This window comes from Rattus norvegicus, chromosome 7 (genome assembly GCF_036323735.1).
Source record: "Rattus norvegicus strain BN/NHsdMcwi chromosome 7, GRCr8, whole genome shotgun sequence".
NCBI lineage: Eukaryota > Metazoa > Chordata > Mammalia > Rodentia > Muridae > Rattus > Rattus norvegicus.
In genome coordinates, this window is record NC_086025.1 from 12,491,796 (window position 1) to 12,519,575 (window position 27,780).

General features: G+C 41.9%; 2 protein-coding genes across 4 annotated transcripts in view; one reads left to right on the forward strand and one right to left on the reverse strand.

Moving 5' to 3' along the window:
* The window catches only part of Ftl1l5 (ferritin light chain 1 like 5), a 576,109-nt gene that overhangs the window by 196,392 nt on the left and 351,937 nt on the right, over positions 1-27,780 (forward strand). The window lies entirely within an intron of this gene.
* Positions 4,800-27,464, reverse strand: LOC102546572 (zinc finger protein 709-like). 3 transcript variants are annotated; one of them, XM_006241098.5, is made up of 4 exons: positions 27,299-27,464; positions 16,707-16,833; positions 16,468-16,528; positions 4,800-15,363 (listed from the first exon to the last, which is right to left on the reverse strand). In XM_006241098.5, the coding sequence occupies exons 1-4, from the start codon at positions 27,299-27,301 to the stop codon at positions 13,707-13,709; spliced, it is 1,848 nt and encodes a 615-aa protein (XP_006241160.1). In that variant the 5' UTR covers positions 27,302-27,464; the 3' UTR covers positions 4,800-13,706. The 3 variants fall into 3 exon arrangements, with proteins under 3 accessions (XP_006241160.1, XP_063120563.1, XP_006241161.1); XM_063264493.1 differs by lacking the exon at positions 27,299-27,464 and adding an exon at positions 27,026-27,288; XM_006241099.5 differs by lacking the exon at positions 27,299-27,464 and adding an exon at positions 26,392-26,974.

Consider the following 27,780-nt stretch of genomic DNA (forward strand, 5'->3'; position numbering starts at 1 on the left):
CTCTCTTTCCCTGGTTCCAATAGACTGGGATCCAGGAGTTGTAGACTGACAGGCAAGACATCTGGAGACAATATTTTGGAGGATTGAGACCAGAAAGGGAATAAACTAATTTATGTTTAAAAGAGTGGTTAGCTTGGTCTTACCCAGATCAGTGCTTTAATGAAGTCATTTGGCTTAAGTTTTTCCAAGGCCTTGGGGAAGGATTATATGGCCATCAGTTGTGTATCCCCATCCTTTTTTTGATTGAGGTGGTAGGAAGTTTTTAGAAGAAATTACTGTCCTTTATAGGATGTATGGGAGAGTCAGGCAGTTCTGATGCCGGGAGGGTTATTAGTTCAAGGGCTGGCAGATGTCTAGCTGCCTCTTAGGTAGCTTAATCAGTTCTTCTGTTACTTCTGCCTCTCAGAAATTTCCCTTCTGGTGTCTAGTAAAAGGAACTATATAAACATTTTTGGGATCTAAGAGGGCTAATAACAGGCCTACAATCTCCTGTCTCTTTTTGCTTTTCCTTCTGCAGTTAAAAGTCCCTCCTCACCCCCTTTTTATGGATAGCCCCATGCACATGTATGATTGCAAAGGCTATCAGTGTAAATGTTAACAGTCTTCCTTTTTCCCAGTTTGAGAACTTGTGCCAGAGCTGTCAAATCAGCCTTTGAGCAGACATAACAAAGGGGAGAGTCTGTACCACTGAACTTCTTCCAAGGTCATTACAGCCACTCTAGGAAGCCATTTTCCATTTTCTATTAAACTGCTTCCATTGGTGAACATTCCATTTCAGGGACTTCCCATGGGATATGAGTCAAGTCTGGTCTCAGCCCCTGAAGTTAGGTGATGATTTCTTGTAGAGAGAACATCTTGTGTATTGTATGGATGCATCACCTGTCATTTTAAAAAGCCTACGGCCCATGGTTTAGGTAAGAAATAGAGGTTGGATATCGGAGAGGCAGAAAGGATTCCGGGATAGAGCCAGGCACAGGAACAGTCATCTGAGAAGATGTGAGGACACATGGTACCTTAGCACAGATAACTAGTCATGTGGCAGGATGTATGTTAAAATAAATGGGTTATCTTTAGTTATGATCTAGTCAGACTAGAGCCTAGCTGTATATTTTTAGTCTGAGCTTTATTTCTGAGAGCATGAGGCTGGAAGGAAAAACCAGGGTCTAACTTCAACAATTTCTAGACAATCGTGTAGAGGACTCTGGATTGTCTCTGGCATCAGAGTACCTGGGTTGATGGGTGAAGAGTGGGCAAAGGTAATTTTTGTTTGGTTCAATCACATGGCTTGATAGCATGTCAGTCTGGCATTAGTTACCTATCAGTTGGGAGAGCTTTTTAATAGGCTCTCTACTGTATGGAGGAGGGGTTGTAATGATCACATGTTGTCCTAAGGTATCAGAGTCCTTAGGAGAGCAGTGGCTACAGTAATTCTCAAGTAGGCAGGCCATCTGGCAGATACATAATCTAATTTCTTAGATACATATATGGGTCACAGGATGATGCCAGAGCCCAAATCTTTGAGTTAGTACCCCCTTGGCAATCCCCTTTCTTTCATCTACAAACAGGTGAAAGGGCTTGGAGATACTAGGCAGGGAATATCCCAGTGCTCAGGATAGAGCTGAGTTGCAAGTCTTATCTTCTGACTCAGTCCATGGGGCTTACCTTGCAGTCCTTTAACTGTTTCACATAAGGATTTAGCAATCTCAGCAAATCCCAGAATCCATTGTCTGCAGTATCTTGCCTCCCCCAGAAATTCCTTTATTTGCCTCCTTGCAGTTGGAGTCAGTAAACCCATAGTGACCTGTTTTTGAGATACAGGCTTTTGAGATACTCCTTGAAGGTTGAGTGCCAAGTATACCGACTTGCAGTTGCTAAGTTGGGTCTTCTTTCCTGACACACCATATCCAAAGTCTACAGGGTGCCTAACACTCTTTCTAGGTCCATCTATTCAAAGGCAAAGGGAATGGCTCTGGGGAACCAGAGGAATGCTAAAGAGTGCATCTTTCAAATTCAGGGCTGGATACACCTTTGTTTTCTGATGATAATATCCTGAGGATGGCATATGGGTTGGACATACGGGATATCGTCTGTCTTTCTTCGGTCCTGGACTAGTCTAAAATCATTAGTTCCTGACTTCTGCACAGGCAACAAGGGAGCATTCCATGAGGACAAGAACCAGGATTCCCAAATCCCATAGCTGGTTGATGTGAATGTTGATGCCTGTCTTGGCCTCTGTTGAATCTGCCAATGGCTTTAAATGAACAATTATTGGGACCTGGTGTTTTGCTAGCCCTGGGTTGGTTTCAGCTCATATATGGGGGCTATTTCTGCTGAAGCTCTTTGTCTTGCAACCTGGATGAGCTGGGCGCTTGATCAATGTCTGGGTTGATTGAGGAGGTTTTCCTTTCCCGGGGGCAGGGTTACAAATAAGCTTGAACCCTGAGCCATGGGTCCCCTTCCTGTGGTAAGTTATCAGATACTTACTCCTTTGTCTGGAAAGATGATTTGGGCTCTCAACTTATGCAATAAGTGACTGCTAAGGAGTTGGTATGGACATTCAGGAATAAAAATAAAGGAATGCATCATAGTATATTTCCTGGGGTCTACTTGTGAAGCTGTAGTCCAGGGACAAGGCGTGGTCCTGATAGCCAATGCACTGAGGTCTGCCTGTTGCACTGGGTGTTGCAGAACTGAGCCCTGTATCGACTAAAAGTCAATCAGCTTTCCCTCTACTTTGAGAGTTACCCTGGGAAGGATTCTAAAACCTGACATCCTCAGTTCTCAGTTGTCCCCAAAGTTGAGGACTTTATGTTTTGCTTTGTTGTAGAGGAGGCATTCATTTTTATAATGGCCCATTTCCTTACAATATGCACGTTGATTCTTCTGGAGTGATGAGAGGGAGTTTTCTTGTTCCTGGTGAGTGGTTTGGGCCTGGGGGCTTAGGGCCCTGTGGCCAATATCTTTGGTCTTCATGGAAGGTCACCATCATTATTTTAAAGGTCTTTCTTGCCTGTCTGTCTTCCTGATTCTATTGTTATAAACTTTATTGTTATTTCTAGTAGTTTGGACAGGTTCTCTTTCTCAATCCTTAAGTCTCCGTAGCTTCCTCCTACTGTCTGGAGCTAATTGGGATACAAAAGCAATGTTAATCAACTTCCAGTTTTCCTCTGCTTCTGGGTCAATGGAAAAAAAAAAAAAAACAAACCAATACTAGGCTTTCATCAGTTGTTTTAAGAATACTGATGAGGACTCATTTGATTCTTATATAATCTGGCTGATCTTGAAGAGACGGCTCTTCCAATAAGGAGTGTAATTCCCAGAACTGACATGGTGACTAACAACCATCTTTGATTGCAGTACCAAGAAATCTAACCCTTCTTCTAGTCTCCGAGGGCGGCAGGAATATACATGGTGTACACACATACATGTAGGCAAAACATTCAAACACATAAAATAAAAAATAAAGAAAAATCAATATTCAAAAATCTAACTGATGGGCTAAGGAACAGATTGGCTAGTAAATTGCTTTGCCCTGTAAGCCCCAAAGACCTCAGCTCAGCCTAAGTACCATGTGAACACAGTGGAATACTTGTAATCTTAGAAGAGGAACAGTGGAGACAGGTGGGTCCACTGGACTCATTAGGCAAGTGACCAATACACTCACTGTCCCCATGAAAGAAACTATCTCAAAAAATTAGGCTGACAACTTCTAACCCAGGTTGACTTTTCCCCTCTACATGCATAAATGGTTATCCGTATGTACCTGCAGTGCATCTGCATGTGCACACGCACGCACACGCGCCATGGCTAAATATGGAGGTCAAAGGACTTTAGGTAGTCTGTTCAGTGTACCATGTAGTTCAGAGATCAAACTTAGGTGGTCATGAGGTTTGATGGCAGGGACTTTTATTTATCTTAGTTTTTAAACATGGTACCACCCTGGGAAGGGACTATGAATGATTTAGCCTGAGTATTATTGTGAGCTTAGAAATCCAAGCCTGTAGTCAGTGACTGTTCACCCCTCTAAATCTGAACCTGAGACTCCAGCAAACAAGGATTTTTGGCTAAGTGAGACTAAGACCTGACCTCACATCCTAGGGATGAACTCACATCCCATCTCCTCCTTCTTCATTTGCTTTAATACTAAGAGTGCTAAAAAGGGAAAAAAAGTACAAGGCTGGCAGGCAGAATGCTAGGCTTCTTCAGTTGCACCTCTGCTGCACATGCCAGTGCTATTTACTTTTCCCACACACTTACAATGGGAATACCTTAAAGCTTGGCCATTTGTGCCCACTAAACATTAAAACTGATATGGACAAGGCTTGACAGGATGGAAACAGCAAGTCAGAAAGTATGCTGGGGCCTGGGCAGCAATGAACATGAAAAAGGCAACCTCTAGAATGAAGATACTCCTAGGCTGGACTGCCTCTTGAAAACCATTAAAGTTATTTCTTTGTGTGAATGAAGTTGGCTGGAAGGATAACCTGCAGAAGGTTTTTCCTTCCACAATGTGGCTCCCAGGAAACTCAGGTCTTCTGGCCTCCCCAAAAAATGCCTTTAAACATTGAGCCACCATACAGGTCCACACCTAGCTTTTGTCAGGGTAGTTCTCCGCTGTCATGCAACAGCGTGAAAAGGCAGAATGACAAGAGGCTCCTGCTTAGACTCATACTTTCCTCTCCTTGGAAGATTCTGTTATTAGAGAATACAGTATGGCAGTTCGAGGGCAGACACAAATAAATGTCTACTTACCACAGGTAAGAACCAGCATCACACCAAAGTAATGATACCACCAAAGATCAAGTTGGAGAACAATGATTTTATTGAGATTTACTTACAGGAGTATCAATAAGGGATTACTTACAGGAATAAGGGTGACTCAAAGTCAGTTGCATCACCAAAAAGTACACTGAGAAGGGGTGACCACTCAAAAAACTTCAACCCTGTAGCTGCTCCTCACACAACTTTCAGGCCGTCATAATAGTTAAAAAATTTAAGTACTTCATTATCTTATGATTTCTTTTATATACTTATTCATATGAATAAAGTTAGAGCAGAAAAGAGAGAGATTATAATACATAGAAAATGAAATCCAGAGAATGATCTGAGGATTCTTTGAAAACATACAATAAACTGGAAAATCGTGAAGAATTTCAAGACATATATGAAATATCAAAATTAGGCCAAAGTTGGAGGTTTCACAAGCCTCCCCCTCCACATATCATAGGCTATTGCGATTGTTCTTGGTTACCACACAGAACTTGACAGTAAGACCTTATTACTGAAAACACCACACATCAAGTCATAGAGCAATTAGGAAATCATAGCTTATACTGCCCTAGAAGCTTCATCCTTCTGGCTAGCTGTCATAGTGCTAGATGATGCTGTGCATGCTACCAGGGGAGAAGACCTAACATCAAGTTCACCCGACTGAGAAGCCTCTGAGCTACAATTACAGATCAGTCTGACAAGACATGGCCATGAGCATGGCATGGATGTTAGAATAACCAACCACTTTTTGACTGGATTTCAGGCCCATTTCACACAATCCACAAGATAAAACGCAAGTCTGGCAGCATTAATGTGGAGAACTTTCTACTAATCTACTATTATTCTGTTAAAGGGTATGTATCTTTACCCATTGAAAATTTATCTTCGTCACAGAAGATGGGCTTTGTTGTCTTTGACGTCGATGGCAATTAAGAGCCTCACAATGGGTCAACATGCAGAGAGTAAGAGATTTTGAAGGGCTCAGCTCTAAATGGAGCATCTACCTACAATACATTTCTTCTCTCAAAGGACCAGGGATTATTATGGATTAGGAAGCCAAAGGACTGCGAGAGCCAGAAAGTGGATTATTACAGTCAAACAGTGTGTTCTCGATACAACAGGACAGTTGCACATACTAACTGACAACAGCTGTGACGGCATACACAAGTTCAAGCCAGACAACTGTCCCAGCACGGAAGTGAGAGGTGTGCAGAAAGGCCCACTCCTGAGTAGTTATTGGCAATTGATGACTGCTGAGTAAAAGAGAGGTGGGTTTGTTCAGGGAGAGGCTACTCATGCCACAGAAGATAGCACTGCGCCCATGTATATACTGGAAGCACTAAGGAGACTGACTGTAGGTTAAAAATAAAAGAACAGATGAAATTGAGAACTTGAGTGGTGGGAAGGATGGAAGAATTAGAGAGAAAGGAATGGGAGTGTGTGGGCTCGATCAAAATGCATTATGTACATGTATAAAATTCTCAATCAATGATAAAACAAAACAAACAGATGGAAAAACAAGTCAAGGGAATGTGAACAATGTAAAAGGGCAACAACATCCTTAAGCTAGAAATGAATTGTCTCCACAAGGAAAGCACAGGACTTGACAAATTCTCCAATGAATTCTACCAAGCTTCCCAAACGATTTCACTAAATATAAAGGGAAGAAACACTAAGTAAGTTATTCTTAAAAGGTAGTAGGATTACCATGATGCCAAAACCATGAAGGGCTCAACAACAAAGAAAACTGTAACACAATTTCCTGAATGAAAATAGAAAAAAAATTTCAAGATTATATTCTCAAACCAAGTCAACATAATAAAAACATCACCAACTATAATGGGGTGAATTCTTTGCATCTAAGCATGTTTCCACAAATATCAATTAGCAAATGTAGAGAATATAGATATTCAAGGATTGAGAGCCTCAATACACAGAGAAAACATCAATGCTCTATGTTCCCTGATGAAAATATCCTGAAATTAGGAAGACACCTCACTGTAAGAGATGTTACACATGACAAAACTAGAGCCAAGATTATACTGAACAGGAAAACTAAAAGCATCTCTTCAACTATCAGAAGTTACACCAGGTGTCTACCTTCTCTACATTGCCATAGACATCTCTTGCATTCTTAGCTGGAAAATGTAGGAAGAGAATGGAGATAGAACTCTATGGCTTCAGTTCAGTGGTACACCACTTGCCTACCAAACATAAGCTCCTTGGTTCAACCCTGAGCACTGAGGAAAGAAAACAGAAGTCAAATGAAGCCAAATCTCTATTTATGAACAATATGACAATCTTATTAAACTTATTACTACATGTGTATAAGTGTTTTGCCTGCATGTCTGTCCATGCACCATGTGCATGTCTGGTGCCCAGAGATCAGAAGAGGGTGTTAGATTCCTTGGAACTGGAGTTACAGTTGTGAAATGCCATATAGGTGCTGGGAATCAAGCCTCAGTCCTCTAGGAGAGGAGCCAGTGCTCTTGACTGCTCCTCTGTTCATATTCTTAAAAGACCCAAAGTGCCACACTAAGACTCTTACGTCCAATTATTACTTCAAAGTAGTACAATAAAGTCAGTATAGAAAAACCAGTATCCATTTATATGACAATGAAAATGGTGATAAAATAATTTAAAAAAAAATCATCTTCCAAAAGTCTAAGAAACAAGTAACAAGACAAAAAGTCAAATTCACCTACAAAAGTCAAGCTGACTACATAATGACAATTTAAAACACTGAGAAATTGAAGGCTCTAGAAAATGGAAAACATTCCTATGCTCCCACATCACCACCATAATATGAAAAGGTGTAAAGTGTTCAGACCCAACACACATGCTCCCTCAAAATTCCAATGTCATTATTTCCAGAAATAGAAAACACAATCCTGTAACTGAATGAAAACCAAAATATTCCATATAGTTAAAGCAATGCTGAGCAAAAGAGCAATACTAGCTAATACGACACCGATTTAAATTATGCTCTAAACCAGAGTGAAATAGTATAACTTAAAAACAGACACACTGAGCAATGGACAGGTATAGTACCAGAATAACCATGTCGTCACACCTTCTAATTTCAGCAAAGGTATCCAAATCATGCACAGGATAATAAATGGCCTCAAGAGGAAATCAACACTGTACATACAAGAAGATCCCTAAATTCCTCTATCATTCTGTATAAAAGCAACACACACTATACCAAAGACCTTAACGTAAGGCCTACAAAACTTGAAACTCAGAGGAAAATCTACAGAATACATGAAGCTATAGGTGTGGACAGTGGCATTCTTTTTTTAAAACTTTCTTTTAGTATAGAATAGAGCTTATTCAGGGCATGGGGAGAGGAGTTAAGAGGGTAGTTGGGGTAGAGAAAGGCAGAGAGAGAGAGGAGTAGAGAAGAGGAATAGAAAAGTAGAGGCTGGCCATGAGCACATGGAAAGAGGGGGAAAATGGAACAGGGAGAGAATGGAAGCAGGAAGGGAAGAGCACGAGCAAGAGCGGAGCAAAAGACCAAGAGGACCATGCATTCTCAATCTAACAGTTTACAGGAGGCACGACAAACAGGAAATGGACATTAGAGGCTCATGGCGACAATGTTGACACCCAGAAAAAGAGGAAGAATGCTGTAAATCAGATGCTAGCCTCATGCATTCAGCAAATTCCAGGCCAGTCAGGCCTACAAAGCAAGAACCCATGTTAAAAACAAAACAAACAAAATAAACTTCCCAAAGTATAAATGGGAGTTAATCATCGTAAGAAGTTAAAGAGCTCTTATAAAGAAAAAGGAGCAATTGTTGGAGAAAGCCATAGAGTGGGGGAAAATATCTTTGGACTCTCATTCATCTGACGAAGGATTAACATACAGACAAAAAGCTCACACACACACACACACACACACACACACACACACACACACACCCCAAGCTTAAAAACTTAAGGTACATGAAACATGTGATGAAAAAATCAGTACAAGGCAACAAAAATTACAAGTGAACAAGTAACTGAACCAACACAAAGAGAAACAATCTATTCTCAAGCAATGTACAAATAACTAATAAATACATGAAAATTCTTAATACAATTACCCCAGTGTGAATAGCTATCAAGGAACCAAACTACAACACAAATTGGTGAGCCTATTACAGCTGCTCTTGGAAATGAGCACTAGCATGGTCACTCTAGAAAATAGAATTTCATCAAAAATCAAAATATACTATCTTATGATCCTGCTGTACTATTGTTTGGTATACAATATACTAAGTCAGAGTATACTAGAAACACTTGTACTTGGGTTCCTACACAATTCACTGCACTCGGTTATAGAATCAGCCAAAGTGCCCATCTCAGCCTAAGTGCCCATCAATAGATAAACTAATTTTTTTTCAATTTTTATAGACTAGGTCACCAAGAACTGTTTGTTATTAGCAGGAAACTGGAGAACAATATGTAAGTGACGACTCATCTCCAAATGGTGTTCCTTCTATACAGAGCAGAGTCTAGACTTTAACTAGAGAAATGAACCTCTAAGTGAGTCTGTTTGGGAGAACAGAACCACTAGGGAGAAGAAAAAGAACAAGAAACAGTGATTATGGTTAAAGTACATGGAAACCTGGGTCACAATGTCATCTGAAAACCTACAGCTTTGCCAGCATACAAGCTAACAATTTTTAAAAAAAGGTTTAAATAAAAACGTTCTATACAAAGAAAAAGCCCCTTTTTCCAACTTAAGGAAAACATAAGTGTGGGCAAAATTGTTGTTGTAGACATCTAAGGTGTGATGACCACTACGTTGAGTGTAAAGTGCTTTTCTTGTATTCTCACTTTACTTAGCATAATGTAATGTTAGGGAAACTCTAGGCACACCTATATATGTGGACGAGTGCATCCATCATATTATAGTAAATATTAGTGTTTATATAGGAACTAAGAAATGCAAAAACGATCCAGAACACTATTGTTTACCTCACAAAGCAAGGTACATCTTCTCCCTTGTCCCAAGCCTCTACCGGTAAGCAATGTTCCTTAATGACTACAACAGAAAAGCATTCTAAAAGGACACCTTAAGTTAAAACTGTAAAACATTCTGATTCATGAAATAGGAAAGTACCTTCTTCTCACTGGTGGACTAACTAGCACATCTCACGACTTCCATCTCCCTTTAATCCAGCACTCAGTCTTCTGGATAACAACCGTTGTGATTAGAAGAGCAGAACTATAGTCACCACTCAGCGCATCCAACACAGGGAACACTGAACTACAGAACCAATCCTTGTAAGACTTCCAAATTAAAACGTTAGTTTTGCCTGAAGCAATATGGAGAATCCTTTTATAGATGAGCCACTCACTTACCATGTATACAGAGTAAATTTATTGAACACATGGTTTTAGTAAGGCAGTACTACCAATATATCTCTTAGTGTAATAACTAGAGAAGTTACAATGAAAATGAAATACACATGAAAAGCAAATTTTACACAGTAAAATTACATAAAACACACACACATACACTAATAGTTCATGACTTAAATAAAAATTAAGCACAAGTTGACAATAATCTGGCCTACTTAGGCTAGCCAAGGCCATGAAGCATGACACCATCTGAAAAAACAAAACAAAACAAAACACCCTATAAACTAAGTTCCTGCCATCCATTCAGCTCTTGGCACCAAGAGAACGTGACTGCTCTCAACTTTGGTCAGAAAAGCTTCTTTTTATAGTGGACAGCTGTCAATGGAGTGGTGCACAACTGGTCAAAGGGCTACGAAAGAGACTGAATGTTCACCTCTAAATGAGACAGCTATATTAATCTCCGCCATCAGCAAAGCTCAGCGAAAAATCAAAGAAAAAGCAACAAGAATAGAAGAGCCAGAGGGAAGGAGGAGTGCCGTGAAATGCTGGGGGTTTCTGCTGCTTGTGTCTGACGTGAGTACAGTAACCCTGAACTCAGCAAAGGTGACTGCATGCACAAGCCCTACATTGTAAGATTACACTGTAAGCCAAATCCCAGCATGTCCCTTACTGAGAAGCTACTGACAGTGAACATGGGGACGGAGAATCACTTGTGGAGATGTAAATACTGGCAGGTCACCCATCCTCTAGTGGATGCTCCATACTCGTGCATGTATGAGTTACACTAACTAGACTAGTAGGTTATTGTTAAAGACAGTTAAGTGGGGGTGGGGGAGAAATAGGGAGGGCTGGAAGGAGAAAGCAGTGGATACACATGGTTATCTTTTATTGTATATGTATATGACACTCTCAAAAGTAAGAAATAAGCCAACTTGGAGAATGGTCTGACCTATGATTACAATATACTTATACCTACCTTCTGAATAGGAAAAACAAAATCAACCCTAACATTTGCTATTCTAAAACTATTTTGAAAATACTTCAAAGCAAAAAGAACACATACTCAGGATTGTGAGAACACATCAGAGAGCAACATAGACAAAAGAGACAAAATCAGTTTAAAACTGGCTTAGTTCTGAGGAGGTGGCTGAGTGGGGAGCCCACTTGCTGTGCAATCATGAGGAATCAAGTTTCATTCCCTGGGAATGACTGAGTACATCTCTAGAGAAAATATCTTCAGTATTGTACCGGTCAATTAAAAAGCCCATGGCCTATAGTTTAGACAGGAAATGGAAGGTGGGACATCAGGAGGCAGAAAAGATTCTGGGATAGAGCCAGAAGCAGATTTGCCCAGGAAAATGTGACTAGACAGGCGCAAGGTACCTCAGCACAGGTAACCAGCCACATAGCAGAATGTTAGATTAAAAGAAAAGGGTTGTCTTTACTTACGATCTAGTCAGAAAAGAGCTTAGCAATATGGCTAAGGTATTTGAAAATATATTTTGAGTCTTATTTCTGGGAACATGAGGCTGAAAGGAAGAACCAGATCCAACTTCTACAGTGTCTCTATACTCAACAAGAGTAAAGAAATGCTTCTGCCGGCTGCCTGCCCAGCTCCAGGCTCAGTGAGACCCTGTTGTGAGGGGACAGAGTGATAGAGCAAGATACCCAATATATTACTTTGTTCACTTTGTGAGCACCACCAACCATACCAGCAACACACAAACAATGCCCCCCAATGCACACTCATCCACGCACACATTTTTTTTCATGAAAAATGAGCGTATACACAAAATGCTTATAATCAGCCAAATAAAACCAACAAGACTATTCCAATATTCACAAAGCCATTTTCTTTAACTACCATTAAACATGATTGAAAAACAAGACATTTATGCAGGGGCTTGAGGGACGGATGAGCAGTTAAGAATACTTACTGTTCAATCATGAAGACTAGGATTTCCATCCCATGACACACATCAAACATGTCACAATGTCTGCAATGCATCTCCAAAGCATTCTAGCCTCCATGGGCATATGTCGACATATGCTTACATGCTCGCACACAAATACTAAATGCTTTTTAAAAATGTTTATGTGGAATGGCAAACTTCAAATATCAATTCACCAATGAATCCAACATAATTTACAATGAGAAGCATCTACCTTATTTGATACAAAAAGACCTCACTCATTAAATTAACACGTGATTACTTTAAGGAATCTCACAAATGTAAAATGTACTTTCTATTCCTGTCAGCTTTTTTCATATGTAGGTCTTACTGGTTTGCAGTTCATGCGTTTAAGCTGCCATTCCACATTACTCAATGCTCTGCTTACTGCTTGCTTCTGTAGAGTAAATTTAAAGACAAGGCAAGAGATGGACTCTTAAACAGGAGCTAATGACAGTGAGTGTGGAAGCACGCATTTCATTTTAAACATTCAAAAGCTACAAGCTGGAAGATTAACAGTTTCCTGTCAACCTGGGATACACAACAAAGCTTTTCTAGGGGGAAAAAAAACTAGAAAAATATTTAAGTTTTATTTTTATGTGTACAAGTGTGTGAGGGAGGAATTGATCTCCTGTAACTGAGTCACGTGCAGTTGTGAGCTCCGTGACATGGTGCTGTGAAGCAAATGCTCTTAAAGGCTAACTCATCCCTATAAGCCCCTGAAATTTTTCAATAAATACAAATACTATACTGATAACATTCTCTTCAGAGTATGCATTTCCTGGATCATGCTACAAAAAATAATAATAATGTGTCCAGTCCTTCATAATACTGACATTTATCAGATTAAACATAAAAAAATTCAAAGGACTTTTCCTTTATTCGCTACTGCTCTAGATTTTTCAATGTTTTTCAACAGCAAAGGTTTTCATCTGGTATGCGTTTCCATCTGTGCCAAATGAAACCGTGAACATCTCTTCTGAGAAGATTAGCGCTCCGTATCAAGTTCTTTCCTTGTGTGTTCACTGAACCAAATGGTGTTCATATAGGTTTGTCCTGATAGGAATTCTCCCCATGTACATTCTTGTGAGTTCTATGAAGCTGATGAGAGTTCACAAATCCTGTTTTTAAGGTTTCCCTACAGTAGGTTCTTTCATGTCTATAAGAGGATGTGATAACCCAAGACTATCCAAGATTGCCTATACATGAAGGGTTTCTCTCCACAGTGACTCCTTCCAAGTATTCAGAGGGAATAGGGAAGCAGAGAAGAGCTTTTCTACAACACCGCATACACATACATAAAGTCTCTATACAGCGTGAGTTTTCTTCTGTCTCCTCCAAGATCTGGGACTGCACAAGGCTTTACCATACTGCGTGTAGCCACAGGCCCATTTCTCTTTGATGTACTTCAAGGAGCTATAAGCTCAAAAACTATTTGTATATTTCATTATTTTTTTTAAAAAAGATTTCTTCTCAACGTGACATCTCATGTGTTTCAATGAAACAAACCAAAAGGTTTTTCTACATTGCTAACACAAATCCAGTCTTTTTCCAGTATCATTTTGCTTTTTCTATGAAAGCCACCGAGCACAAAAAAAAAAAAAAAAAAAAAAAAAAAATCTCACATTACTAAAAAACACTGGAATCCAGGGTAGTGTGAAGTAATTCATGTCTATGTAAATGGTTCAACGTGAAGAAGGGTTTCCCACAGTACTTACAATTGAAAGGCTCATCGTCAAAGTGCAGTTTTTCATGCACCTGCAGATGACTGTCATAAGGGAAAGTTTCCCCACACTGTTTGCACACATGGAGCTTCCCATCAGTGTGAGTTTTTTCATGTCTCTGAAGGGAATAAGACCACAGGAAGGTTTTCCCACACTGCTTACACTCATAGGGCTTCTCGCCAGTGTGGATTCTCTCGTGTGTCTTCAGTGACCTCGAAGAAGTGAAGCTCTTCCCACACTGCTTACACACGTAGGAAACCGGGACAGCGTGAAGTGCTTTATGCTTCTGAAATTGACTCCACAGCACGAAGGCATTCCCACATTGCTCACAGATGTAAGGTTTTTCATCAATGTGAGTTTGCTCGTGTTCTAAAAGGTCAGTAGAGCTAGCAAAGGCAACCCCACACTGCTTGCATACATAAGGTTTCTCCTCGGTGTGAATTTTGACATGTCTCTGAAGGGAAGCAGAGCGAGGAAAAGTTTTCCCACAATGATTACACACATAGGGCTTCTCACCAGTGTGGGTTATTTTATGTCTCAAAAGCGAATTCAACCGAGTAAAGCTATAACCACACTGGTCACACACATAGGGTCTCTCCCCAGTGTGAATTCTTTCATGTGTCCTCAGGGACCCAGAACAAGTGAAGCTTTTTCCACATAGCTTACAAGCATAGGGTTTCACACCACTGTGAATGATTTCATGTTTTCGTAATTGAATCCAACGCATGAAAGTGTTTCCACACTGCTTACATTCATACGGTGTTTCTCCAGTGTGAATTCTTTCATGTATTCGAAAGGAACGATAAGTAATGAAGGCTTTGCCACATGGTTTACACACGTAAGGTTTCTCTCCTGTGTGAATTCTTGTATGAATTTGAAGAGAACTGTAATGACGTAAGGTTTTCCCACAGTAATTGCACACAAAGAGGTCCCTAACAGAGTGAGTTCTTTTATGTGTTTTAAGGGAACGAGAATGAGCAAAGGTTTTCCCGCACTGCAAGCACACATAGGGCTTCTCCCCGGTGTGAATTCTTTCATGTGTTTGTAGGTAGGTGGGAAAAGCAAAAGCTTTCCCACACTGTTTACAGATATAGCATTTCTTAGCACGATGACGTCGTTCATGCCTTCGAAAGTACCTGGAGGAACTGAAACATTTCCCACACTGCTTACACTCAAAGGGCTTGTCTTCATTGAAAGTCTTTTCAACATTTTGACCATATCGATAGTCTTCATCACATTGCTCAGTTTTATACAGTCTCTGTAGAGTGTAAGTATTTTCATAGTTCTCAAATGATGTGAGAGAATTGGAGGCTGCCCCAAGTTGCTCTGAACTGTACAATTCCTTTCCGTAGTCCTCTTCGTATGACGCACGCTCTGTGTCAGGCTTAAGGAGCACACTCAGAGACAAATGGCCAATGACTACTGTTGCACACCCACTGTTTTCACATATGTGCACTCCTTGTAAGGAGTTCTGGTTTACAATACTGTGTGTAGTGAAGTCGAAGATTTCTGCACACTGATGGTCATCTTTACAGTCATAGAGCCCCTCCACCACTTGACCACTGTAAGAAAGCAAATGTGCATCACTACCACTTTAACCACTTACCAGTAGAAACGCTGTCGGAATTCTTTAGCACAGTTACCTGAATGCTCAGCCACTCCGAGGACAACTCTAACAAAAACAGTGGTACTCACAGGTGGCCGTTACAGCAGCTGCACGGGTCTAGCAAACATGTCTTATATAACATTAAAATATCTATTTCAATTCTTGATGCCATCTTGGCACCAGGGGAGGCCTGCTCGTAAACAGGATGTCTATCAGCAAGTTCTGTCTCAAAGGCTGCTATGCAAGGCCATTTTTGCTGGCCACCATAAGCAAAGGCACGCAGCGCTTCTTACAACCTAAGGACTTTATACCTGGGATGGAAACAATGCTACTTAGGCAAGAGATGTGCTTATGTGCATAAATAAACCAAACCAAACCAAAAGTGACTCCTGGAGGGAAAAAAAAGAGTAATCTGGGAAGAGGTATCAAGTCCATGAAACAGAAGCAAGCTTCATATTGAATTCTGAAGAAAACTTGCTACAAAGGCTACTGGAAGCCGAGCATGGTAGCACACATCCTTAATCTTAGCACTTGGGAGGCAGAGGCAGGTGGATCTCTGAGCTCGAGGCCAGCCTGGTCTACAGAGTGAGTTCCAGGACAGCCAAGACTAGACAAAAAAGTACTGTCTCAAAAAAAGAAGAAAGATGGCCACAGAGTCCATTTGATGCTATCCCCCCTCACAGAACTAAACTAAACTAAATAAATAAAGGTGGGTGCTCACAATCACATTACATTCTGAACTACTGGAAAGTCCACAATGAGATTTTTGATGCTTAGTCCAAGCTGTAAAAGAAATCTGATTTCCTGTTATGAATACTGCATGGGGCAAAGTTGGTACATATTAAGTATGACAAAAATCACTTTGGGCATAATGGTGTTCCAGTTATTTCCAGATTGGAATCCTTGTAACACTTTCAGGATGTCTGAAGTTTCCAGTGTTGAAGAAAATTTCCTGAGAGTAGTTGAGCTTGAAACTGGATACCTCTGTCTTTTACTACTTTATAAAGTGTACAAGTACACAACCCTAAGGACTATGGCTGTCTCGTGAGGCCTGTATTACCTTAGTTTTCTCCAGGAATTTCGGTATATATTTTCAATGATATGGTGCTCCAAACTGCTTCCTAAAATACAATCAAAGTAGAATCACTATAAACTATGACAACATAGTAAATACATTCAAAATTTGCAGTATAAAGTGACCCATCTCAAGTATCCGTTCAAATCTCTTTACCATATGTAAACTCATGCAGAAGCACGTTTCCTTTGATTGACTGACTGAAGGGATGACGACGTACTTACCTATAGAAGCCAGGTTCCTCAAGGTTTCCTGCATCACATCTTTGTAGAGGTTCTTCTGGTTTGGATTCAGCATAGCCCACTCCTCCAGGGAGAAGTTCACAGCCACATCCTCAAAGGCCACTGACTCCTGAAAGAGCCCATATACATTTCCACAAGGAAGTATGAGTATCATAGTACTAGAGATCTAAGCTTAGTTCATAAGAAATTGGTTAGATACAACGCTCTTCATGTTTAAGTCATATCCTCGTCATCATACTCTCAGGTTTCATACACACTAAGAATCTCTCACACAGTAATTCTCAAAGTAGATTGGAGCCATCCGGTAAAGCAACAACAGGATAGGACCATCCTTGTTCCAATACATTGTGCTAACTTCTTGCACATTGGTCCCTGCAGCATTTACAATTAATTCTGATTATCTAAAGCACCAAAACACAGTCAACACCAGCTGTCCCAAAACTGCAGTCTCACACATGTAGAAGAAAACAGCTCTAATTCTCCTGGTATCCGCTATTCGGATTCCTCGCCCACCCCACCTGTACAGAAGGGAGCAGCTTTCCAACAGTTGGTGTCCATCACATGCTGCTTTTATAACACCTATTTTCTCTCCGATTCCTGTAATGTTTTACGTGCTCATCAGACACAGGTTAGAACGCAACATATTCAGAGAACAGGGGGATTAGAGAACTAGCACTTATCAGCGGTTCCTGATAAAGAGACACAATGTGATTAGGTACCTCAAGCTCTTCCTGCAATGCCTTTCCTGCCATGATGGTCTGTATCCTTAAACTGTAAGCCAAAATAGCCTAGCCTCCCTTACGATTTCTTCTTAGGTGGACTGCAGAGATGACTCACTAATGAGGAACACTTCCTGCTCTTGTGAAGAGCAGTATGCAAAATGACCAGTCAGTCATTTTGGAAGAACTAGAAACTCAATAGAAAACATGCCCCCAGTGCCAGGCATAGTGCCACACACCCTTAGTCCCAGCATCTGAGAGGCAGAAGTAGGTGGCTCTCTGTAAGTGTGAGGCCAGCCACATCTACATAGTTAATTTCAGGTCAGCTATACAGTGAGGACTATATAGTGTGACCCTGTCCTGAGAAAAAGAAGGAAAAAATGCCCCCAACAGACCGGTCCATGGACAGATGTGCTGGATCTTTTCCTGACTGATGACTGATATGGAGGGGTCCAGATCACTCTGGATGGCGCTACACCTGAGCAACTGGTCCTGAGAGCTGTGACCAAACAGGCTGCACAAGCCTCAGGGAGCAAGGTAATAAATGAGCAGCACGCACGCTCCCATGGCCCCCGCCATCAAGTCCTGCTTCCAGGTCCCTGTCCCATGGACTGTGATGTGGAACTGTACTCTAAAATAAGTCCTTTCCTTCCCAGGTTCCTTTTGGTTATAGTATTTACCACAGCAATAGAAACTCTAACCACATTACATGACTCACAGCCACCTGCACCTCCAGTCCCAAAGGATCTGATGTCTTTTTCTGGCATCTGTGAGCATTCTCCATTCTCATTCTCATATTCATTCTCTCTCTCTCTCTCTCTCTCTCTCTCTCTCTCTCTCTCTCTCTCTCTCCCCCCTCCCTCCCTCTCTCTCTATGTGTGTATATATATACATATATATACATATATATACATATATATATCCCTCCCCTCCCCCCCACACACCCAAAAATAAATCTTAAAAAACAAAACAAAATTAAAAAAACAAACAAACACCTAGGACACAAGCCTGTTGTGGCACAGCTGTGCGTGATTATCTAGATCACATTTCTTGACATGGGAACGAGCATCTGAAGCGTGGGTAGCAGCAGTCCCTGAGCAGGGGCTCGTACTGTATAAAATGAAGGAAGGGAGCTAAGCACCAGTGTTCATTCATTACTCTGCTTCCTGCTGTGGGTAATCAAGGCAGTGATCCAAACTCCTGACAGTGTGACCTCCCCACCATGTAACTCAGAAGGAATCCTTTTTATCACAGCAACCAGGTAAGAAACTAAGACAGAAAGCTGGTACCTTATACTGGGGCTGTTATGTGATATACATGACCACCTTAGACACCGTGAGAGGAACATGGAGAAAATTGGAATTTGGCTTAGAAAAGCGGGGCTTACGGAGCCATGGAAGCATGGAAAACAACAGTGCTGAGAGCGGCTATAACTGATAAACCCATCAGTGTCACTGGAGAAAAACGTCCTGGGGCACAGTCCAACAACAAGGTGGCCTGAGGGCAAAGCCAGAGGCTCCAACCTGAGGTGGCAGTAAAACTTGCCCCTGTCACCCACATGGTGATAGTTTTGAAGGAATGAAGGACGCAAGACAGGGAGGCCATACAGAACAGCTGAGGCCAGGTACCATTTGAGAGTCCGAGCTCCTGTAAAGTGACCCTCAGGAGTCACTGGGTGGAGTTCTGAAGATAAAGCCTAAGTGACCCTGGAGACCACAGGATCCTGGAGATGCCAAGACCTTGAGATGTCTGCCAAGAACAGCTACAGGCACCGAGAGGAGCCAGTCCAAGAGACAGATTACATGTGCTGCAGGTGGCAGGGCTGGAGTTATGGGGAGATGAAACTCAGTTTCATCAGATTTAGATGCTGGGCACAGAGATGTCGGCTTTCTTGTTTGCCTCACTGGATTTGTATCTTGCTTTGGTCCAATCATAATTTGCTATGCTCCAATTCTTGCACTTTACAATTGGAATGTTGCTCTGAGCCATTGATATTGGAAGTATGTGGGGCTGCAGAGTTGGCTCAGCAATGAAAAAAGCACTGGCTGCTCTTCCAGAGGACCAAAGTTCAGCTCTCAGCACACACAGCAGCTCCCTCAGTCTGGAACTCTAGTTCCCAGGGGATCCTACACCCTCAGACATACGTGCAGGCAAAACACCAATGCACACAAATTATAAATAAAAAAAGTATATATTAGAAATCTGTAACTTGTTTTTCACTTTATAGAAGCTCACAGGTAAGACACTGAAATTTCCAATTGTTTAAACAAACTTAATGTCTACGGGAAGTTTCTGGTATTGGGATAAATGCATATTACACTCACTCTCACTATAAGATGGTCATCAGTCATGGACATAGGGGGTCAGGTCGACAAAGACTGAAACTGTGATGGCAAATGTTATCAACTCGACAGCCTGTAGAATCACCTATGAAGGGTTACCTAGACTGGGGTTAGCCTTGGAGAATGTCTCTGAGAGATCATGTTGACTACATTAATCCCTATGAGTGTGGGTAGGATCATCCCCTAGGTAGAGGACTAAATATACTGAAGACTGTGTTCTGCTGACTGTAGATGATATGAGCGTCCACTTCACGTGCTTGTTGCCCTGACTTCCCTACCATGGCAGACTGTACTCTTAACATGTGAGCCAGAACAAACCCTTTTTTTCTCCCTTAACTTGTCAGATTTTTATTTAATCAATACTATAGGGAAAGTAACTAATGAATATAATATAATCTATTTTACCAAACATAGTAGTTGGAAATAAACGTCAAACAGTTATTTCTTATTCAAGAAAATAAAAGCTTGCCTAACTAAAGCTACAATATTCACAGCACTAAGGTATCAGCACAGACTTAGACAATACACTGCATGCAGGAAATCAGGCTTTATCAGCAATTCTGAAACAGAACAGCTGACTGTTGAATAGTTTCCATCAGAGACAAAAAGCACCTGAGGCGAAGATAAGCTGCCACAAACCTGGAAATATGCACTACATCTTCCTCCACCCCACGGACAACAACCAAACATTCAGTCTTAAAAGTCAGTCAGTCTGACTAAAATACTGGATGAGCTGAGGCAGGAAAATGAAGGTTCACGGCTACTCTGGGTTATATATGTGACAAATAAGCCTGAAGCAAGACTTTTGGGACACACACAAAACAATTGCTTCCTCCCAACAACAAAACCCAAAAAACAAAGACAGTAGGCCTGCCAAATGGGCGGATCAGCGGGTAAGGCTGTGTGTTCTACAGACCTGGCAACTCAAATTTGACCCCCCAGAACCCACATGGTGAAAGAAGAGAACTGAAGCTGTTTTCTGAGTCCCACACAGGTCACAGAACATAATATATACACTCAAAAAGGAAAAAAAGCAAATGAAAAAACAAAACCAAAAAAGAAAAACCCCAAAAAACCCAAATGACAAAGTCTGTCCAAGCTCAGCAGCAAAGCTTTATCGTTTAAGAAAATCTTGATTTGCTCTACTATATCATAAATGTAAATTGATTTTAACTCTTGTTTAAAAATAAGTCAGTTTATTTGTTGTATCCCTATGTCTTATGATACTGAAAAAGAAAAACCAGTAAGTGGAATCCAGCAGGGAGGAAAAAAATGCATGTAAATGTCAAAACATATAAATGAGGATGTATGTTTTCTTGTTTACATATTAAAAATCAAAATTAAAAATTATACACACACACACACACACACACACACACACACACAAAATTTGTCTGCAGGGGACCGATGGAAAAGGGCTGAGGAGAGACCTCCGGTACACGGTGGAGTTGAAAGGGCAGCTTCCAGGAGTTGGCTGTCTCCTTCCACCATCAGGTCTCAGGGATTTACTTCAGATGGTCAAGCTTGGTGGCAAATACTTTTACCAACCAGGTCAACTCAGAGGCCCTAAGGATATATTTTTAGTAAAAAAGCATAATACAATTGTAAAGGCTTTTAAGGAGAAAAGATTTAAACTGTGAATGTTTTACTGTCTTGGTCTAATATTAAAAAAAAAAAAGGAAAAGATAAATGAGACAAACAGAGATTATTGGGGCCTGAGAGAGAAAGCATGAGGAAGAAAGTAGGCCACGGGTTCCAGGTGTGGTTTGCCTGTTTACTAGGTCAGGAAAGACCAGGCAGGCACCAATGACAAAGCTAAGACTGCTCACAGGGATGTGTTTTCTTTAAGACATCTTATCAGAGAGAATACATTAGGCTAAAAAAACCAAAACACCCTCAACACCAATTTGAACAAGCCCCTTGTAAATCTAGTGTATAAGTTTGCTTACAAAAGAAAGTTCTTTGTATTTTTAACCTTGTTGAAAACTATATATTCTTTGAGCAGTATTTTTAAAAAAACCGGGGGCAGGGGGCTGAACAGTTAAGAAAAATGGCTGCTTATCAAGAGGATCTGGGTTTGATTCTCAGCACCCCTACAGTGGCTAACAACTGTCTGTAACTTCAGTTCTAGAGGACCCAATGTCCTTTTCTGTGGCTCCTACACACATGTAGTACATATACATATATGCCAGAAAAGCACCCATACATATAACATTAAACTTACTTTTTTAAAAGTCGGTAGAGAATAAAAATCTTCCCAATACTTAGAAACTTAATTTAAAAGCTAACTTGAAAGATCTTATATATACCCATTGTAAAGGCACTTACTGAGACTCTCTTTTGAGAAGGCCATGCCTACTATTTTATTCCCTAAATATCTTTTTCCAATAATCTTTGTGCTAATAAATGTTTTTTTAAAGATTTATTTATTTTATTTATATGAGTACACTGTAGCTGTCTTCAGATACACCAGAAGAGGGCATCAGATCCCATTACAGTTGGTTGTGAACCACCATGTGGTTGCTGGGAATTGAACTCAGGACCTCTGAAGAGCAGTCAGTGCTCTTAACCGCTGAGCCATCTCTCAGTCTGCTAATAAATGTTTTAACATTAAATGTATCTCCTCCACGATACAAACAAAACCAGCCAGTGTAGGAACATAAAAACAGAAAATTCACTTTAAAACCATTATACTGCTGCCTGCTTAGAGACCAGGGGAGACTCTATGTCGGTATCACCATTGCTCTTGGTTACCCACCAGAACTTGACGGTAAGACCCCACTGCTGAACACACCTCACACTTGAGGCACAAGACACGAAGAAAATCAAGTTGGTACTTACATGGACTCCTCATGCTTGTTGGCTAGCTTTCACAATACCAAAGGTGCTGGGTAGGTTGCCAGGGCAAAGTCTTAAATAGCTGTGAACACTCCAACCTATACTATAACCTGACTGGCAAGACACACCCACTGGCCCAAGTGTGGCACCAACGTAATGGCAACAGCCAACCACTTTCTGATTGAATTCACAGCCTGCTCCACAAGATGGAATCCATAACTAGTACAGTTAAGTGGCCCAAAAACCCACAGCTGGCTCCCCTGAGAACTGAATGCTATTATTATGCTAAAACTTTTCTAAATACCCATTAGTAGATTAGTGTCACTTTCTACCCTAATCCAAGAAGCCTGCTCTTCTTGAAATTAATACAGAGACCCTCGATTGATCAAAATGCGGAGATAAGTGTCTGTGGAGAGCTGAGCTCTAAATGAGACATCTAATTACATCCTGTTCCCCTGTCCCCCACGAGGCTCAAGAATCATTACCACAGAAGGAGAGGAAACACTGTAGGAGTCAGAGGTCAGCAAGGACTATGGGAAGTCATGTTTTCCAGACACAACAGGGCTGCGGCATCCACCACCTCAGAGCAGCTGTGGTGGCTTAAAATCAGCACAGGATGAAACCAGGCAAAATTTCAGAAGAAATGGGAAGCACTAACAAAGCCCAACTCCCAACAGAGGACCTACTGGCAGCTGATGGCTCTCGGAGGAAGGAGAATCGGTGTTCTTTAGAAATGCTGCTCCTGCTAGGTAGCTGATGCTTCTTCCGTGGATGCCCCGACACCCACGAACATACTGGAAACACTAATTAGACTCAGAAAGAGTACATGAAGTCGGGAGGCAGATACGGTGCAATAGGAGAAGGCTGAGGGGGTGGGATTACAGGATCGATTTAATCCAAATACAGAGTGCATGGTGAGACATTTTCAAAGGGAAAACAAATACATGTTTCTAAAAGGTCTTAAATTTTCTATGTTGTTTTTATTTAAAGTATCTATAAAAGTACAGATTTGGGGAGGACTATTTAATAATGACAGAAAAGATACACAGGAGCTTAAGCATTGGCTGAGCTCTTAAGAGTCTTTCATGCTCTTCCAAAGGACCCTAGTCTGGTTCCCAGCACCCAAGTCAGGTAGCTCACGAGCACCTGTAACTCCAGCTTCAGAAAAATCTGACACCCCTGCTGGCCTTCTTGGGCATCTAGACATGCTTAATACATTCATACACACACACACACACACACACACACACACACACACACACACACACACTTAAAAATAAGACAGTAACTAACAGTTTAGTTTATGACTAACCAGTGATAAATAGAAATAAATGTATAGCATTTTCTATGTAAAGCTGTGTATGGGTAGATGAGCATAAATATGTCTACGTATGCTCACATTTTGATACTGTTGTATGACAACAAATTGCCTCATAAGATGAATAAGTGCTCACATAAATTAAGCCAGTTGAGGGGCTGGGGATTTAGCTCAGTGGTAGAGCGCTTACCTAGGAAGCGCAAGGCCCTGGGTTCAGTCCCCAGCTCCGAAAAAAAGAACCAAAAAAAAAAAAAAATTAAACCAGTTGAATTAGTCCAAATATTTCCTAATCCATAAGTAACTCAAAAGTTGAAAACTCAACATCCTGACTCTGGCAATCATGACGATTGGCCAGCCATCCCTCACTGCCAATTAGAGACACAGTAACGAGGGCACGAGAGCGGCAGTTCTATAAATCAATCTAGCTGTGTCAGAGAACAAGTGGAAGGATCTGATCATGCCATCTGACTTTGGGGATCTGGCACACACTTCTACTTAAAAAAACAAAAACAAACGAAAAACAAAACAAAAAAAAAACACAGTAATAACAGAAACAAGAAAGGATTAAAGTAAGACAAAACCCAAGAAGCACACAGAAACAGTCTTGGTCTGTTTCCCAGCTGATCTTTATGTCGGTTCCTATTCTGTAAGACCGCCAGAAGGTTCTCACTGGGAAAGTTTCCATGAGATTCTGCAGAGCGGGCCAGCCGGCAGGCAGCAGTGTGGCTCTAAAGGGAGGAATGTGGATCTGCCTGGAGGAGGTGCTCTTACAGCTTCCTCGGGATGGAATTAGTTGCAAAGCAGGAGCCAGGCTGGGTTGCTGGCTCTCAGGTTACCAGGTAGAAGGCAGGGGAATGAAGGGAGTGGGGAGGGAGGAGGTGGTGTGGCCACCAGAACCCCACTCCAATGTAAACTCATTTCTCTAGGTGGGAAATCCTGGCACCTGAAGTCTGTTAGCTGGCAAGTCACACATTGTCTTAGGAAGGTGGACGTCAGTATCTGTGAGGGCAAAGGTACTAGAGATGTTACTTCTTCGGCAGTAGCTGGATTCTAACATTATATTCTTTCCGCAGCCACTCACACTGACAAGATGAGTGGGTGGGTGGGCCTGAGCCCAGGCCCATTGGCAATCATTGGCGGCAGCCTTCCACCCTGGCCCCAAGTGACTAATGCGTATATGCCAGGTGGGTGCCAGAAGCTGGTAAACGGCCTAGACGAAGCAGCCAGCTTGTATGAGGAAAAAACTGAGAGCTCTAATAAGGACTGAGTGTACCGCCTTATATAACCACCCCAGGCTCTAGGGCCTTCTGTCAATTTCTGTATACACTTGTTTACTCCTGTCCTCCCTAAGAGTTAGGAAGGCCCTGTTCAGGGAAACCACTGGGAACTTTATAACCTAATACTTAGTCAGGGTCTTCTCCTAGCACAATAGTGCGCTCATATAGTAAGGCTTATCTCTATCAGGGCTCTGCCTTTTGAAATAATGTGTAGAGAATGGAAATAATGATGCAGGTAAAGACGTCTGGCTGTAGAAGCCTAGTGTCATGAGTTCAATCCTGGGAACCCATATAAAGACTATAGCTCACAAAATTCTCTGATCTCTAGCATGCAAGCTGTGGCATGCAAAAAATGCACGCACACACACATACACACACTAATAAAACATAAATAAAATTTAAAAATAAAATTCAATGTCTAGAGACATCTCAGGGCAGTAACGATTATGGCAGAGGTCAACTCCAGCCCTACCCATGTATATGGATACGCCTTTCCAATGAGTTTGGGAAGATCAGAAGAAGGGAGAAATCCGGACCTTTGTGCTAAGATTCACTGACTTACAGGCTCAGGACATGGAATTTAAACATAGCTTCCCTTGAATCTGTGAGATTCATAGGAAAAGCAGGTGCCATGGAGGAAGAAGAGGAGGAAGAAGAAGGGGGAGGATGAAGAAGAGGAGGGGGAGGAGAAGGAGGAGGAGGAAGGGGTGAAGGAGGTGGAAGGGGGGTGGGGGACAGAGAGAAGAAGCCAGAGCAGACTGCTCAGTGATATTCTATACCGTAGGGAATATCTGTTTTCTAACAGTGCCAAGCCTAGAATGACTCCATTTTATTAAGTAACAACCTCTACCAGAGTTACTCCAAATTTAAGACACCACCCCCATAGAAGGGCAGTACAACTTGTTTACACACACACACACACACACACACACACACACACACACACAACCACTATCGGCCAGAATCCTAGAATGGACAAACTGACCATATCAAAACTGAAAATATGGGGCTGGGGACTTAGCCCAGTGGTAGAGCGCTTACCTAGGAAGCGCAAGGCCCTGGGTTCGGTCCCCAGCTCCGAAAAAAAGAACCAAAAAAAAAAAAAAAAAACTGAAAATATACCAAATAGTATTAGAAACACCACAGAAATCATACAGCATATAACCCCCTCACCTGGCACAATGAAAGAGCATCCCAAGACTAAAGTTGGCAGGCACCTGTCAGACACCCACAGGGAAGAACCGAGTCAGTCCTTGGACACCAGCTCCAGTGCGGTTTCTCCTGCCCAGGTCATTCAGCCAACTTCAAATTTACTGCACGCTCGGTGCACGTATACTTGACATTTCTGTGCCTACACTGCTAGGACATCATTTTTGGTTCCCTTGAGATTCTTCTTTGCCTCCTACTCAGAACAGACTCTAATCTCAACCACTTTAGCTCTTAGTCATTCTACGACCTGCACATTTGTATGTTCTTGTGTGAAATGTTCATATGTGACCTGCCAGTTAATGTTAGTAATTAGATTGTTATGTAAAAACCCGTGACTGCCAATGGCTGGTTAGCAAAATCTGGAACACTTGACTAAATATTAACGAAATACACATGACTTGTGAATTATTAATTATTCGATAAATTCTGGCATTGGAAACACCAACTTGTCCCCCTGTTTATGACAACACGCTCAGGACACAAGGTCACCACACCCTACGGCTTCCCTGCCCCCATCCCCAACACACACACACACACACACACACACACACACACACACACACACACACACACACAATCCCAGGGTCCCGAGTCTCACCGCGACGCTGCTGCCACCGCCCAGGCTGCGGAGCCGCGACGCTGCGGGCGCCCGGATGCCTAGGGAGGCCATGGCCGCAGTACTGAGCTATCAGCGAGGGACCGGACAGCGGCTCTGCTTGCTGGCCCAGCTCCACCCAGAGGAACCCGGGCTGTGCGGCCCAGCGGAGCAAGATGAGACGCAGACTCAGCTGCCCTGGAAGGCCGCGTCCCCACTGTCGCCTCCGCTTCCAGCAGCCTCCTCCCAACACCCGGGACGCCCGGCCGCACGCACCATTTCCAGTTACCGGGTGTCCTACTGTTCTCCGGCGGCTCTCGCAGTCAGTGGATGGAACACAGACACTGGGGAAACAACCTACGGGTCTCTCTCCACAGAAGACACAAACGCCTAAAATGGCTGGACGGGAAGTGGTGTCCTCGGCTTCTGCACCCGCCCTCTCCCAACATCTGAAGACCTCATTGGACGGTTTATGCGGCCAAGTAACTTTTCTTATTGGCCAGCGAGTCACGTGCACTCCGCCTAATGCTTAAATGACAGAAAAACCGTCCTCTAGAGTGTACTGTGGCGCCAAATCGCTAATCCGAACACAAACCTTCTAACTTGGGGTCTCAGCTGGCTCTGAGGTTCCTAAACTCTGGCGTTACGTGCGGAAGGGATGAGCACGCTGCATTTTACATGGAATTGAAAGTAGGTAGAAGTCTATTCTTTAACAAGGCAAAGATGTCAGCTAAATTCTATTCGCATGCGTGAGAAAT